Source organism: Anticarsia gemmatalis, chromosome 1 (genome assembly GCF_050436995.1).
Source record: "Anticarsia gemmatalis isolate Benzon Research Colony breed Stoneville strain chromosome 1, ilAntGemm2 primary, whole genome shotgun sequence".
Lineage (NCBI taxonomy): Eukaryota > Metazoa > Arthropoda > Insecta > Lepidoptera > Erebidae > Anticarsia > Anticarsia gemmatalis.
In genome coordinates, this window is record NC_134745.1 from 9,715,055 (window position 1) to 9,729,693 (window position 14,639).

A 14,639-nucleotide genomic window follows, 5' to 3' on the forward strand; every position below is an offset into this window, starting at 1 on the left:
TTAAGTACAGATAACATAGATAATATAAGTACGATGTTACGCACAATATGTAAAGTTCAGGTACCTGTACAGTAGCTTTTGATTAATACCTATGGAATTTCAGAACCGCCGAACAAAGTTGTGTTCGCAAACTATGCCCATCAACAATTTCGTGTTTGTAATAACGTCTAATGAATATTGAATATCTGAAACTATTATGCCCGTTGTGTGCGTGATATTATTATATTATTTTGGTGGGGCGACAACATGCCTTCTTAGAGACGAGTTATGTGTGATCTTGTGTGTGTGCTCGCTTCGACCTATAAAAGTCATAGGCAGGACATCAGCTTACAGTAGAACAGTGCTCAGTGTTGTGTTCGACGGTTATCAATATCATACAGGTACTAAATATATTACAAAAAATATATTTTTTATTTAACTCACATAATTGCTTCAAATGATTGGGATTTAAAAGTATTTATTTTGGATTAAATATTTTCAACAAGTTAGTTTTAAACCCGATTTTGACTGAATTCAGTTTTGATTTCGTTTAAAGCGGGTTAGTTATAAAAAACATTTATATTCGTAGCACTACTAAAGGCCAAAGGCAAAGCGGATGAAATCAAATAAAAAATCCAATGTTTTACTTTAATGAAGTATAAACTGAGTGTTAACGTTATCAGATACTAGCTGACCCGCGCAACTTCGCTTGCGTCACCTAAGAGAATGGGTCAAAATTTTCCCCGTTTTTGTAACATTTTTCGTTGCTACTCCGCTCCTAATAACCGTAGCGTGATGTTATATAGCCTATAGCCTTCCACGATAAATGGGCTATCTAACACTGAAAGATTTTTTCAAATCGAGCCAGTAGTTTCTGAGATTAGCGCGTTCAAACAAACAAACAAACAAACAAACAAACAATCAAACAAACAAACAAACTCTTCAGCTTTATTATATTAGTATAGATTAATCACCCAATTCACGACTCTTGAAAACCGCTTATATTTTTTACATACCTTTTTTAAAAGTAAAATAACAAAATACACGTCAGTAAACTATAGTACAAATAAAACACGCTGTAAATCTATCAGAAAAAAAAGACAAACAATACTGAAGATGAAAAAATAAACAGTCTACAATCGGTGGAATCTTTATATCCTAGTACAAGTTTACCTTTGAAATATTTTCTATGCTAATTAAATTGTTCTTTTACAAACATGATTATGGAAAAAAAGCCAAATCTAATGATGGTTGCTAAGCAGTCGAAAAAATACGACTTTAAAATATTTCTTGATATCCTTTATTTAATACTGTGTTACTGGCGGAATTAGGCATAAAGCCAGAATTGCCACGAAACTAAACAAAAAAAAGACATGATTATGCAGATTGTTTGACAGTGTATATTTTCGTTACTTTTTCGCAGTGCAACCTGCGCCGAAACGTTAGGCATTTTAAGGTAGAAGGAAAATACGTGTTCGCGTTAATTCCCGTATTCTATTATACATGTATATATTTTGTTCTAGACAGAATGAAGGTGTGCACGATTATCTTCGGAGTGTTGGTGGCGTGTATGGTGTGCCTGGCGCAGGAGACCGGCCCCCTGCTGACCGCCCTTCAGCCCACAGACCCCTCTGAGCTCAGAGAAGTCATGATTGTAGACCCACAGACCAGGGAGAAGAGAAGTCTGCTTCTTGGTAAGTACATTCACGCGAACCTTCTTGAAAGATAACTCATACACGTATAAAAATCGAATATATTTCGGTTATTGTCTTCAAAAATAATCATTAAAGTAAATTTTCGCTCCTTTTAGAGACCCAATAAATAGATAAAAACTATATTTTTTACCAAATACCACTAATACGCTCTATTTTTGTAATTGTTTTAAATCGACCAAGCCAAGAAAATGAGAAAATACATTTTTGGGACCATAATCATGAAATTAATAACAGTTATCTTTAAAAACTACTACCTATGGAAAACGTACAGGAATTTTCTTACTGCTTATCCTAGTTTTCAATGGTTTCATTTAGAATCTTACTCTTAATTATATTTGTGGCTAACTTAAGGTTATGTCATATATTAAATTCTTTCTATCGCTCTTACTTGTACATTCCAAAGTTTAAATCCAAAACGTGTTTAGTAGCAAGTGTAAAGAGAGTTATGATATCACTAATTTATTTTACAAATACGATAGGTATTCACCCGATAATTGACATAACCGTTTGGGTAAATATTACAACATGATCGAGTGTATTTCTTCATTGTAAACTACTTTTTACTCATGACTCGTTGAAAAGGTAAGAAATGACAAGAACACAATGACATGTCTTTTTTCATGATGTTATCCACAACTCCAACAAATTAACTACAATCAGTTCAGTAACTTATTGGTAAAAACGTAACAAATGGAAAGAGTTCTTTTTTCATGTAGTATTTCGTATGTAGTATTATTATATTATATCTATTACACGATTTGCAAAGTATTATCTTATTAACAAATATGAGGACCGATTTCATTATCATGTAAAGTTACTACCTTTAGACGTTTTTATAAAGTTAGTTAAAATGTAGCGAACTTAATTTTATTTCGGTTTTGTTCCAGTGAATCAATGTTTAGTTTATTTACTGGAAAAAAATAACAAATAACTCCCCGAAAAAGCTGCTGATTAAAACCTTTTAAAGGCGAACGGCAGGTTTGTATGAAGAATTCGTACAGCTTATAAAATGTCATGTTTAGGTTTACTTTTTGTTTTAATGGGTCGCTAATATGATAGACAAGCTTATTTTAAAATTCTTATATTTTTAAAAGTTGGGAGGTAAAAGTTAAGTCCATTTTTAGAAGCCCCGATAGTTCGCTAAATTGCTCAGATGCTGTCAAAACCACAATCCAAAACAACAACAAATTAGCGGATGCGTAGACGTCAGACAAAAAGTGACGTCTCATGAGATTTTCTTTTTCTTTAGCTGTCAACAAATATAAGCCATAAACCAAAAAATATTATTTAAATAAACAAATACTTTCTAATTAATCCGGACTTCTAAAAATATTACTCCCAAATAAAAATAAGTCACTTAGTCCCCTAATAAGTGGTACAAATTCTGTTACGAAACAACACAAACTTTAAGCTGTACGAAATCTGCCGATCTCCTTTGAACCCTAATTATCAATTTTGCACAGGAAAATCTAATAAAAATACTGACTCACAAACCCTAAAGGTTAACGCTTTACTTTGTATTGTTAAGTACAATATCATTAATAACGGTTGCATACAAAAAAAGAATGTGTAAAAAATCATTTTAATATTTTTTGGATCGTTTGATGAGAATTATTATTCAGATCCTTCTATCTAATAAAATGTATGCAAGAATAAGGGCCAGTTTCCCAGCTCATAATCAGTGTCAATTAACCTATCTTCTGCTAAATGTTTAAACAGTAAATGTATAAAAAAGCTGTCATCATTTCACTTAATAATCCATCTTTTTGATATATTCAGAAGAGGTATGTACAAATAGACTGTAAATAAATCGTGTTAAATCCATTTTATTATCAGATACCGGATTTTGGTACAATTTATTGTTTCCTTCACGCAATCGCACGTAATAATGCGTATATATTACTAAATGTATTCAGATCTCCCCGCCCATTACCTGATGATTTCAAGGTAACTAATAATGCACGCAATATCTGTAAGTGGTTACCTATATACATAATAAGTGTATAAATACATTGTACGTATGTAAATATTAACCTCTAGTAATTTTTTGATCGAGGTAAAACATCTTCAATTTTTAACTAAAACAAATGTTATAACTTAAACGATAACCAAGCGTGACTAAGCATTTAAACATTCGGATTTTTTTTTTTTTTTTTTTAATAACCCATGTCTGTCCCACTGCAGGGCAAGGGTCTCCTCCCAAACGGAGGGGAGGGGTTAGGCCTTGAGTCCACCACGCTGGCCAAGTGCGGGTTGGGGACTTTGCATGCCCTCAATAAATGTAATAGACAAATTTCAGGCATGCAAGGTTTCCTCACGATGTTTTCCTTCACCGTTAGAGCAAGTGATAATTATTTCTAATACACATTCGGATTACATAAAGTTATTATTTTTAAACTTTAAAAGGTTTTAATTGGCAGCTTTTTCGGTGAATTTTGGAAAGATTTTACTCAACTAACCTATCTGCCAGAGGTTTTATTTTTTTATTTTTCCAGTAAATAAACTAAACATTGATAAATTGGAACAAAACCGAAATAAAATTAAGTTCGCTACATTCTAACAAATTTGCCCGCGGGTTGTCAAGTTAAATCAAATGAATAATCAACCGAGATTTGTTTAGTCAAATAGAATTACTTTTAAAGGGATTAACACGCAATTGCCCTCAACGTTATTAAAAAAAAGGCTATAAGCAGAAAACAACGTCATTTAAAGAAGAGAAAAGCTAAATTTTGTAGGCGAAAAAAAAACATAGTTAAAATAGGAATATATGCGGGCTAGTTGGGTATAATTGGATTAACGATGACGAAGTGTAGACCCGAACTTGTCGGTCGTAGTTTTGTACGAAAGCACACTTATCTTACCTGCTTCCCTAGCCTCTTAAAGTCATGGGGAGATTTGTTACGTCCTTCCACTTCTGGTGAAATATTGCAATGGCAAGAATAGGGTTAAAATCCCTTCTGGAGCTCGTGTGATTAGAGTTTTACATGGGGAAGTTGGAAGATGAGATTAGAGGGATGATACTGATCTTTCCTCTTGCTGTATACGTGTGTATTTCGTAGAAAGGAATTTTTTGTGTTAAGATTTTTATAATAATAAAAAAGAAAAAGGCGTTATTATGTATGTACTAGCTGACACGCGCAACTTCGCTTGCGTCACATAAGAGTAATAGGGTAAATTTTTTTCCCGTTTTTGTAACATTTTTTACTGGTTCTCTGCTCCTATTGGTCGTAGCGTGATGATATATAGCCTATAGCCTTCCTCGATAAATGGACTATCTAACACTGAAAGAATTTTTCAAATCGGACCAGTAGTTCCCGAGATTAGCGCGTTCAAACAAACAAACAAACAAACAAACTCTTCAGCTTTATAATATTAGTATAGATGTATGTATAATAATAATAGGAATAGTAGCTAGTTTTTTTTTATCGAGGCCTGCTACCGTACGGCAATATTTTTTACCCGTACAGTGTTAAAGAAACGTTAAATGTAACGATTGGTACTCAATAATATAATAGGTATCCTTCAATCAAATCTTTAAATAAAATAAAGTTTTTCTAAGTCGAATGGTTATTTTATGTGTTATAAACTTTATAGAGCAAATGGCATTTTAAAATAGCGGCGATAGTAAAATATGAATTGTTTTGCTTTTTAAGCATCCGAAAATATTATATTATTAACGATTCACTTTATATTTCGAATGTCATATTATTTAAGCATATTTCATAGAAAATGTATTTTAACTAGTCATTAAAATAAATCTGATTTTCAAATAAATTCTTGGTATTCTCTATATTATATTATTTTAATTTATCGAAAATATCTATTTAAAACGTAAGTGCTTTTATAAAGGCTTAAAAATGCACAAAGTGAGTTTTTGTATAATGATGTTTAAAAGAGATAGCTAAATGACCGGTCAATGACCGATGAATCGAGAGACTGTGAAAATTGTACACTCATATCGAATTAATTAATGTACATGTTAGATCAAGCATAAATATCAAAACTAAAATATTAATATTTTTTGTGTAAAATATAAATTATTTTTAGACTGATCTCAATGTCATGGTCCATATTGATGATTCATACATTAATTACGTCAAGACTGCGCTCCATTCAAATATTTGTTTTTAAAATCTTCACACTTGCGTACGTAATATGCAGTGTTTAGTTAGTTAATAAAATCAATCAACTTATGGAATTCCCAGTAGAATATTAATACGCGTCAAGCATGTCATAAGGGTTGCTGTCGATGAGAAATTGATACTGCGTAACAAATACGTCATGTCGATCCCTAAAGACCTCACTTTCTAGCCCTAGAGATTGATGATGTAATATTAGGAAGCAGAAACGTTACATTACCCCATTGACGATCTATGAACCCGTAATAATCCATACTAATATTATAAATGCGAAAGTAACTTTTTGTCTGTTACTCAATCACGCCTAAACACTCAACCACTGCATGAAATTTGGAAAAGAGATATTTTGATACCCGAGAAAGGACATAGGCTACTTTTTATCCCGGGAAAATGATGCATTCCTATTGGAAAATTCGGGTGGCGGACGAAGTCGCGGGTAAAAGCTAGTACAATATTAGTTAATATGGCGAATAAATTATTCCAATAACAGCAGTTCATTTTCACACATTAGCCTTGAACTTTTATCGTCTCTGTTATAATTTTATTATATCGCTCAGCAACAGGATATACAGAAACCATAAAAATGTAAATTCCTCAAGCTATAAATAATAAAAGCAGAGTAAGTAAAGGAATTAAAGCCTCCATAAAAATCTGTATAGGGCACGGTCCGGCGCGGTGGCGGGCTACATTTGCAAATGCAAATCTGTTGGACAATTTATTTATATGAACAATTACGAGCCTTGTTTAATAAAATAATCACGTATATCTGAACCAAATTTGTTCGAATTAAAACTAGATTTAGTTAAAAACAAATCCCTCATTAGCATTAAATCGAGTTTAATAAATATTGTTTTAGATATACTGATTTTACCAACGGAGTAAGTTTTTAAAATTAATTTAGGCCCTTAAAAACGTTGTTCCGTTAAACTAGTATAGGTATTGTGTTTGCCAAACAAACAGAGGACAAATGAACGCACAGAGAGCATACTATAATCTCAGAGCCCGTATTCCGAGGCTATAATTAGTACACTACATGGATGCACGCCGTGTAACTATGTTGCAGGTCTTAATACTAATTAGAGCAGATATTAATTAGGCACAAGTCGTGTAATTACGAATAAGCCAAAGGTCGCACAGATGGTGCCTCTGAAATGAATACATATTTATCAATCAGACATAAATTAATTCAACTAGTTTTACAAGTTTATCTGAATATCAAATAAGTTTTAATATGTATTTCGTTTGGAGCATGCGAATATGAATTTACATTAACATAAATTACTGTTATGATTTAGTTATTTCGGGACTGCTATTTGATATTTCATCTAATTGATAACATGGATTATTTTAAATATTCGCTGATACATTATGCATTTTCAATCATTAGGGATTTAGGATTAATTTATGATGTCGCATATTTAATGAGGATTTGATTTGAATTTTTAAGTGTATTGTAATTGAAATGTCCATTGTTTAAACAAGTAGTAGCGTAGCAAGGTTAACAACATATCAAACACAATTTGGTGCTTGTTTCAATTCTACAAAAACTCATAAGATCACAATAAATAAGGAAAGACAGTCTGTACACATTATCAACAAAAAATAGCATTGAAAATAGTTTGTTATAATCGTTTTTTTTTCACAGGTGGTGCCCTCGGTCTTGGAGCTCTCGGTATCGGCGCCGCTGGTCTCGGCGCTGCCGGTCTGGTCGGAGCTGGACTCATCGGTGCTAAGGCTGGATTCATCGGTGGTGCTCTAGCTAGCCATGCCGTCGGCAGGAGCTATGGAGGTGGTTACGGCGGCGGTTACGGAGGCGGCTACGGCGGTGGCTACTACAGGCCTAGCTACGGTGGCGGCTACGGCTACGGTGGTGGCTACGGAGGATACAGGTAATTTGAGTTAAAGTTATTTGTAGCGCTGATGTAGGCCCCAGATTAGACAAGAGTATATGGAGTGTATCGATTTCTGTTAGACCTAAAGTTGGTGAGCTAGCGTAGCGTAGTATATATAAAGATTTTTTATCCTTTAGTATGTCGAACGCTCGTTATGCTACCCAGACGCACAATAATATATATATATATTTTTTATATAATTTATTTAGTATCTAAGCTAAACTTATACTAAATATCAAGTGACTCTTAAGAATAAAATCAGTACGTATAGTTTATTTGAAGTATGTATTTTTACGCATATATTAAACATTGTATTTTATTTTCAGGAAAGCCTACATTGTTGAGGAACCCTGGTGCTAATCTGATCGACTGAACCCCTTAATATAGTGCAATGATATGATTATTTAAGTGTATGTGCTTTTGAATGGAGTGTATGTATATGTACAGAACAGCAAAATAAACATACAGACTAATTTAATTCCATTTTTGTTTTTTATTACCGTACTAACAATGAGTAGGACGGCGAAGTCGTTGATACGAGTCTTCGTCACTTGAATTTCTATCCTTCGGCGCAGCGACTTGCTGATTTACTCAGGCACACAAAGTTGAAAACTATAACACAATATCAGTAGCGCAATTCTGTATAATCTGTACTGTCGAGTATCGGGAGTTGACATTTAGAATCTACTGCCAAAATAGTTCCTACGACGCCTGTTAGTGGCGCTGATCAGATTTTCATACAACATTTCTCGATGACAAGCCGGTTGTCGTTAGTTGATAGCAGTAGAGAAACGAGCTACAGTAGATATAAATTCTTCTGGTTAAATGTTATTTTGCGAAAGGGTCAATAAGAAACATTTTTGATTTGAAATCAACTCCCGGAATCTTGTATCTAGTTTTAACGCTTTGCTAAATACTGGTCATTACTTTCTTTCAATTTGAGTCTAGTCTGCATATACTTTAATTATTTGTTAATACATATAATTGTGATATGTGCAGTGATAGCCGAGTGGTATAAGTTGACAACTCCCACGCAAGTGGTCGCAGGTTCAAACCCGAGGCAACACACCAATGACTTTTCGAAGTTATGTGTGTATTAGAAATAATTATCACATGCTCCAACGGTGAAGGAAAACATCGTGAGGAAACCTTGCATGCCTAAAAAATTTGTTTAAAACATTTATTGAGGGCATGCAAAGTCCCCAACCCGCACTTGGCCAGCGTGGTGGACTCAAGGCCTAACCCCTCTCTCATTACGGGAGGAGACCCTTGCCCAGCAGTGGGACATTAATGGGTTAAATTTATTATTATTATTTATTTTACATATAATTAATTATTAGTTTCCCAACATATTTTTTGTTAGTGGCATAATTAAAATGTCAAATGGCTCTCGTTGCTCAAGAAATGAGTTTAAAAACTTGTATTAATAACTATAACACAAATAAAATGTTGATTGAGATAACATTAGCAATGCGATTAGAAATTCAAATAAGATTTACTAAAGCAAAATACCTCATCTGTCTGGTATTCGTATACCTATCGCGTAAAAACCAGTATACCATATACTATTCTAAAATATTTTACTTTGACTTCAACTATTTATAAAACCTACAATAATTTATCATACAAAAAACGACCCCGAAATATATCTTGTTATTATTAGATTTCTGAATCATTGTTATTATCTAATTCTAGGTTTATATTAGGCCATCTAGATTATAAATAATAGTTGACAGTTATGGTTTTTTTATTTTTTGTACATACTAATTGCACAATCTTATAGCAGGTCTAGAAGAGGACGTAATGAAATTCATAAAACAGAAATGGTAGTTAAGTCCGCTTAAGTCCCGTATTACTCAACAATATTATATAACTTAATTTACTGGGGTAAGAACATTACACTACTTTAACATTAAGACTTTTAAAATACAACTAAACAACATAAAAAAATAATATAACATGAGTTTGGAGTCTTCGTCTGCAACGTTTAACAAAACTTTGTGATGCCACGTAATCCAATAATTTCCTATAGACCCTAGCATTTGATTCGGTCGTGCATCACAGTAGGTGGAGGATGGAACGCCGTCGATACAGCATTAACGGAGATGGATCGCTTCTGTCCACGCCATCGCCTCTTTAATCTCACCTACAAAAGAGATATACGACTACACGACACAGCCAGTGACGTCGGCCTGTATGACTGAGGGCAGGAGTACGGCCAGGCTGCTCTATGTACGTAAAATGTATATAAAAGTAAGTAAAGTTAGTAAAGTTACTTTACCTTATAGAGTAAAAAACGTCGGTGGTATTTTAAGACGTAGGAGGTATAATTTTGTATATTTAAAGCATAAAGTTATGTCGACTGTTTATATTTTTCTAGAAAATAAAATAAAGCATTAACTTAATTTAACCGACAATTAACAATGTCCAAATAAGTACCAAATCAAACGAAATTAGCAATTCGATTTAGATTTAAATTCTTAAATGTGGTCTCACACTCTCAACACTGGTTAAAGAGCTTATTTTCTATAGCAGTTCATTGTAACACGCCTACAAACATGTAGTTACGTGACGAAATGAAATTAATTAAAATCAGTTTTGCTTAAGACGTAAGGTACTAACGTAGGTGCCTAATGTATGCGTGCAACTAATTGAACCAACAGTTAAGCACTAAAAGCATCGTTCCATTAAGAACGTGCCGACATTCAAAGACATAATGACTAGCAATACAGAACTCAATGAAGATGTTTCGCATTTCACTGCAAAGGTCATAAAGCAAAATAAGTAATGGAGTATAACAATGAGAAAGGTCTATATCGCTCGAGAACAGATCTGCAGACGGAGGCAACAATGACAAAGATTAATTACAGCTCAATAATGACGGTACAATCTTATCTGACGCCATTGATGGAATAGATTATGAGAGCCGTTTGCGTCTAAGCGCCCCGTCATCATAAGCCACTATTGAATTCTCAGCCGTTTTGTTTGCTATTGTACTCGCCGGATATGACAACAATAGTTTATACATCTTCAGCCAAACGGGTTATTTATTATCCACAATATTATGATTTAGGGCGAAAGTAGTTCGGTAATATATTTTTTCTGTAGCAAACTTTCGACACGTAATGAATTATTACATCACGAGTTCCGGAGACTTTTAATGAGTCATTATTAACTTTCTGTCACACAATAGTCAGCGTTTTCCGTTTTCCCTTGCATCGTTCCGCGCTAATATAAGGGTGATTTCCTTATCAAAGATAATGTAAATTTTCTAACCTGATTTTATCTAATGAAGACCTTGTTCGAGGAAGGACGGTAGTAAACCGCGATCATCGAAACTTTTCAAATAAAACCAATGAGACCCCTTGTTTACGCACTTTGTTGCTTTATCCGCCCTTTTCTTTGTTCAAATCCAAGTTCGTCGTGTTCCTTCGGTAATTTGTGCGGTTTCAACTATTTTTATTAGGATTCTGAAATTATGTTAGGTCTTATATCTTGTAGTAGACGGGGTAGTCTGGACGATTTGTCATTTGTGATTGTAATGAAAGAAAAGAAAAAGTTATTCTTTTGTTTTAATATCCTCCAGTAATGTATACGTATTTTTTTCGTTTCCACCTAGACAATAGAAGAATTCAAATAAGCATTGATGAAAAGCTTTTAAAAGTACAACGTGTACTTTCAGCATCTTTTAAAAACTATTCTGTGAAACTCATCAAAATGTTGGACTTTTCAATTATCGGTTTTCGAACAAAAAAATAAAGCCATTCGTTTGTAGTGCTTTTTAAAAAATGCAAACGTGCTGAAAGTGGAGTTTCAGCAAGTCCACTGTGTATTTTATAACTACAGTATGATTAGTTCATCACAAGTAAACTAGTACTGTTAAAAATACAGTATTTTGTTGTGCGTAATTTTTTTTTTGAGGCGTTCAAAATAGGACATCAGCTGACAAACCGCTAAGTAGATAAAACATTGTTATTACCGGTTTATCACACTACTTACCTATATTAATTTAATGCATATTTATGCACTAAGGGGCTTGTTAATAACGATATGCTTCTAGGAATTAAAGCATTTATCGCTCAGATACACCCTTTGAAGCTTCATCTAGCAATATGAGCTTCGCTGAATATTCATAGTATGGGCAAGTCATTAAGGCACTCCTACCATTTTAATGAAAGCAAATTCACTACACGGAGCAATTTGTACTAACTTTGTGTGTAAGTTGATTTAATATTAGTTTTGTTATAACGATCGAGGTTTAATGTGCCTATGTTTATGATTAATTGTATTTAGCTTTCAATGTAATCTGTTCCGTGGTTGAAATTGTAATAGAGAGTAACAAATGATGGCTGAGCGAGATTCGTTGGATTGTCAGTGGTAAAATTAGCTTTGTTAATGACACGACCGATGTCAAATTAACCAAGGATTAGATTATATGTTAATCTGTTTATGTCTAGTAATTCAACACACTAGTTACAAAATGAATACGCAAATATTTGTGTTTTAATAATTACTTTGATGTGGATGTTTAACTGGAAATCAATTCATGTATGTACGACCGAAAATATTGTTTTTTTTACTGAAACATAGATATTTCGCTAAAATTACGAGGAAATGATAAGTAAAATCTGTTTTGCTCTTCTTAAATTATAGCACATGGCTTAATTATATTATACCGAAAGACAATATTCTCGAATTAAATAATAAACTGTTATTTTGTTGCGGATTAAGGTATAATTTTCATACAAAAATGTTAAAAATAATCTATTACGTCTGTTGACCACGATTTTAAAGGTTTTGCTCATGTTATTATTCTAGGCGGTACAAATCCAAGAACAAAAGCCATGTTTCAACATAGTAGTAACTTCGACATAGAGCTAGAATTTGTGATAGATATTTGCTGTAAGCTGTTCAAGAGTTTTGTAGTATGCATACACTTCAGCATCAGCTCTGAGCAAATGTTATCTGCTATTGAATACAATTTAAATATGCATGTACAATTGTACAATTTCTGTCATATTGCAGACAAATTGTCTCGTAGTCAAAATATACATGTTATATATTTTTTGAAATGAAGTGCTGTAAAATTTTAGATTTTTTTTGTACGACCATTTCCGGAGTTTTTGAAATGTTGTAAAAAAATAAAAATACATGTTCAGTCTCGTGCCAGTGTATAATCTATGATGTATCCAAGTCACATGTTCCAAGAATGCGATACCGGCTCGGAAAACTAAGTAGAAATACAAAAATGAAAGATATAGGTATAAGATAAGATCATAAGTCAGACAGTTTGAAAATATAACGATAGTTTTTCAAAATTACCAAAATTAAATAACAGAGTTAGGAATTCGACTTGGTTTACGATGTCCATATTATTAATAAATCTTTTGTCTCTTCATTAGTGTGCAATTAACTAGTTATATTTTAAATATGAAGTATAATAATGGTCCCTAGACACATAAAATCAACTGAATGACAGTTATTATAAAGCATTTAATACGGTCAGTTTACGTAATTATTCGCAATACAATAACTCTGGCGTTGTGAGTATTGGTAAAAAGTAGAGATTAATTCGGTTCGAAAATAATTCAGATAAATTCAATGATACGAAATATATTTCAGAAATGTTTAATGATGTTGACCAGAATTAAAATAAATATGGATAGATACAGATACTACTATACAGATTGGCACGACGCGATACGTGTTCATGACAATGTGAACCCACAATATGTCCTTTGAGGCATACAGATGTTTCAATTTAATCACAAAACCACGTGGGTGTATTGTAATAAGTATATTTTCAGAGAGCGTGGGTTTCGCGAACATTTCGAAAGACTATTCTCAGAAGTTGTCGTCAAATCTCTTTATGCTTTCAACATTTAAGTCAAGCCATTCAGTTTTGTAGCTAATGCCTGTCATAAACTGTAAAATTGCCGTATTATCATGAGACGTTCGCTTACGGGTATACTTTATGACAATTTAAAAGTTCCGCCTCATATTAGGATCACTATCGTAACATATTTTATCTGCTCTCAGATTTATGTACGAAATGTTACAGCGTCGTGAAAAATAAGAGAGATAATGGGCTCACTGCATTATGATTTGCGTAGCAGATGCCTTTATGCGTATAGTAGTAGAATAAAAAAAATAGCATTCCGTAGAAAATTTCACTAATCAAGTAAGTTTCGTGATATAATGTTTGAACTTGCAATGTGCCTCTAATAACACAACACTCACAAAGTTAATCAAAAGTTTCGATGACGATGATGAAACATTTGCAAATGTGGCTGAATATTGAAATTGAAGTCTTCTCGGATTAAGTTACTTGGACACTGTGGCTAGACAGTGGCTATTCGAAGCGATATGAGTAAACTGACACGTGACTCGATTGATACCGACAGCTCGGCTTGTATGTTTTCATTCCCTATTTGCGTATAGAATAGAGTGTTGGAGAAAATTCGTATTTAGTAAACGTATAACGTTATTAAGTTTTAATTTAAATGTGTAAAATATAATAAACAATGTATTGAAATAAAAAATAATACGAAAACACCAAAATATAAAAGGAAAAAATGTGCCAGAAACTTTTTTACTTTAAGTAAGACGGCAGCCATTACGTAATTACAAACACGTTCCGGCCGTTATAGTTATTCACAAAAGTGTAGGACTAAGATTGTAGGAAGGAGGTTAGGCCTCTAGGGCGTGATAACAGCGTCAGTAAAACGAGTTGAGCCAGCGAAAGTTTCCAGTTACCGCTCTTTCGTTACAAGAAATATAGCAAACTTCAGCGCGGTCCGGTGAGCCGCCGTAATTTCTAACAAAATTCCCCTTTAACTCCAAGTAGTAAATGCAAATTTATTCGACGCTTATTAGGTTCGCAAGTGAATTATACCACTTTGTAATAACTCGAA

The 14,639-nt window shown here is 33.3% G+C and overlaps 1 protein-coding gene across 2 annotated transcripts; it reads left to right on the forward strand.

Annotated features, from left to right (window-relative positions):
• Window positions 1–181: 181 nt before the first annotated feature.
• Window positions 182–8,208, forward strand: LOC142975382 (uncharacterized). Of its 2 annotated transcripts, none has more exons than XM_076118179.1 (4): window positions 182–380; window positions 1,503–1,673; window positions 7,479–7,722; window positions 8,052–8,208. In XM_076118179.1, exons 1-4 carry the CDS (start codon window positions 197–199, stop codon window positions 8,083–8,085), a joined length of 633 nt encoding a protein of 210 aa, XP_075974294.1. In that variant the 5' UTR covers window positions 182–196; the 3' UTR covers window positions 8,086–8,208. The 2 variants fall into 2 exon arrangements, with proteins under 2 accessions (XP_075974294.1, XP_075974304.1); XM_076118189.1 differs by having other exon boundaries at window positions 240–380; window positions 1,507–1,673.
• The last annotated feature ends 6,431 nt before the right edge of the window (window positions 8,209–14,639 follow it).

What these genes read in the sequence shown, in the direction of transcription:
- LOC142975382 (XM_076118179.1), top strand. Translation starts at nt 197, where the DNA reads ATGCCCGTTGTGTGCGTGATATTATTATATTATTTTGGTGGGGCGACA. An exon ending in GAAGAGAAGTCTGCTTCTTG is followed by an intron (nt 1,674 to 7,478) that starts GTAAGTACATTC and finishes TTTTTTTCACAG; the next exon opens with GTGGTGCCCTCGGTCTTGGA. An exon ending in GGTGGCTACGGAGGATACAG is followed by an intron (nt 7,723 to 8,051) that starts GTAATTTGAGTT and finishes TTTTATTTTCAG; the next exon opens with GAAAGCCTACATTGTTGAGG.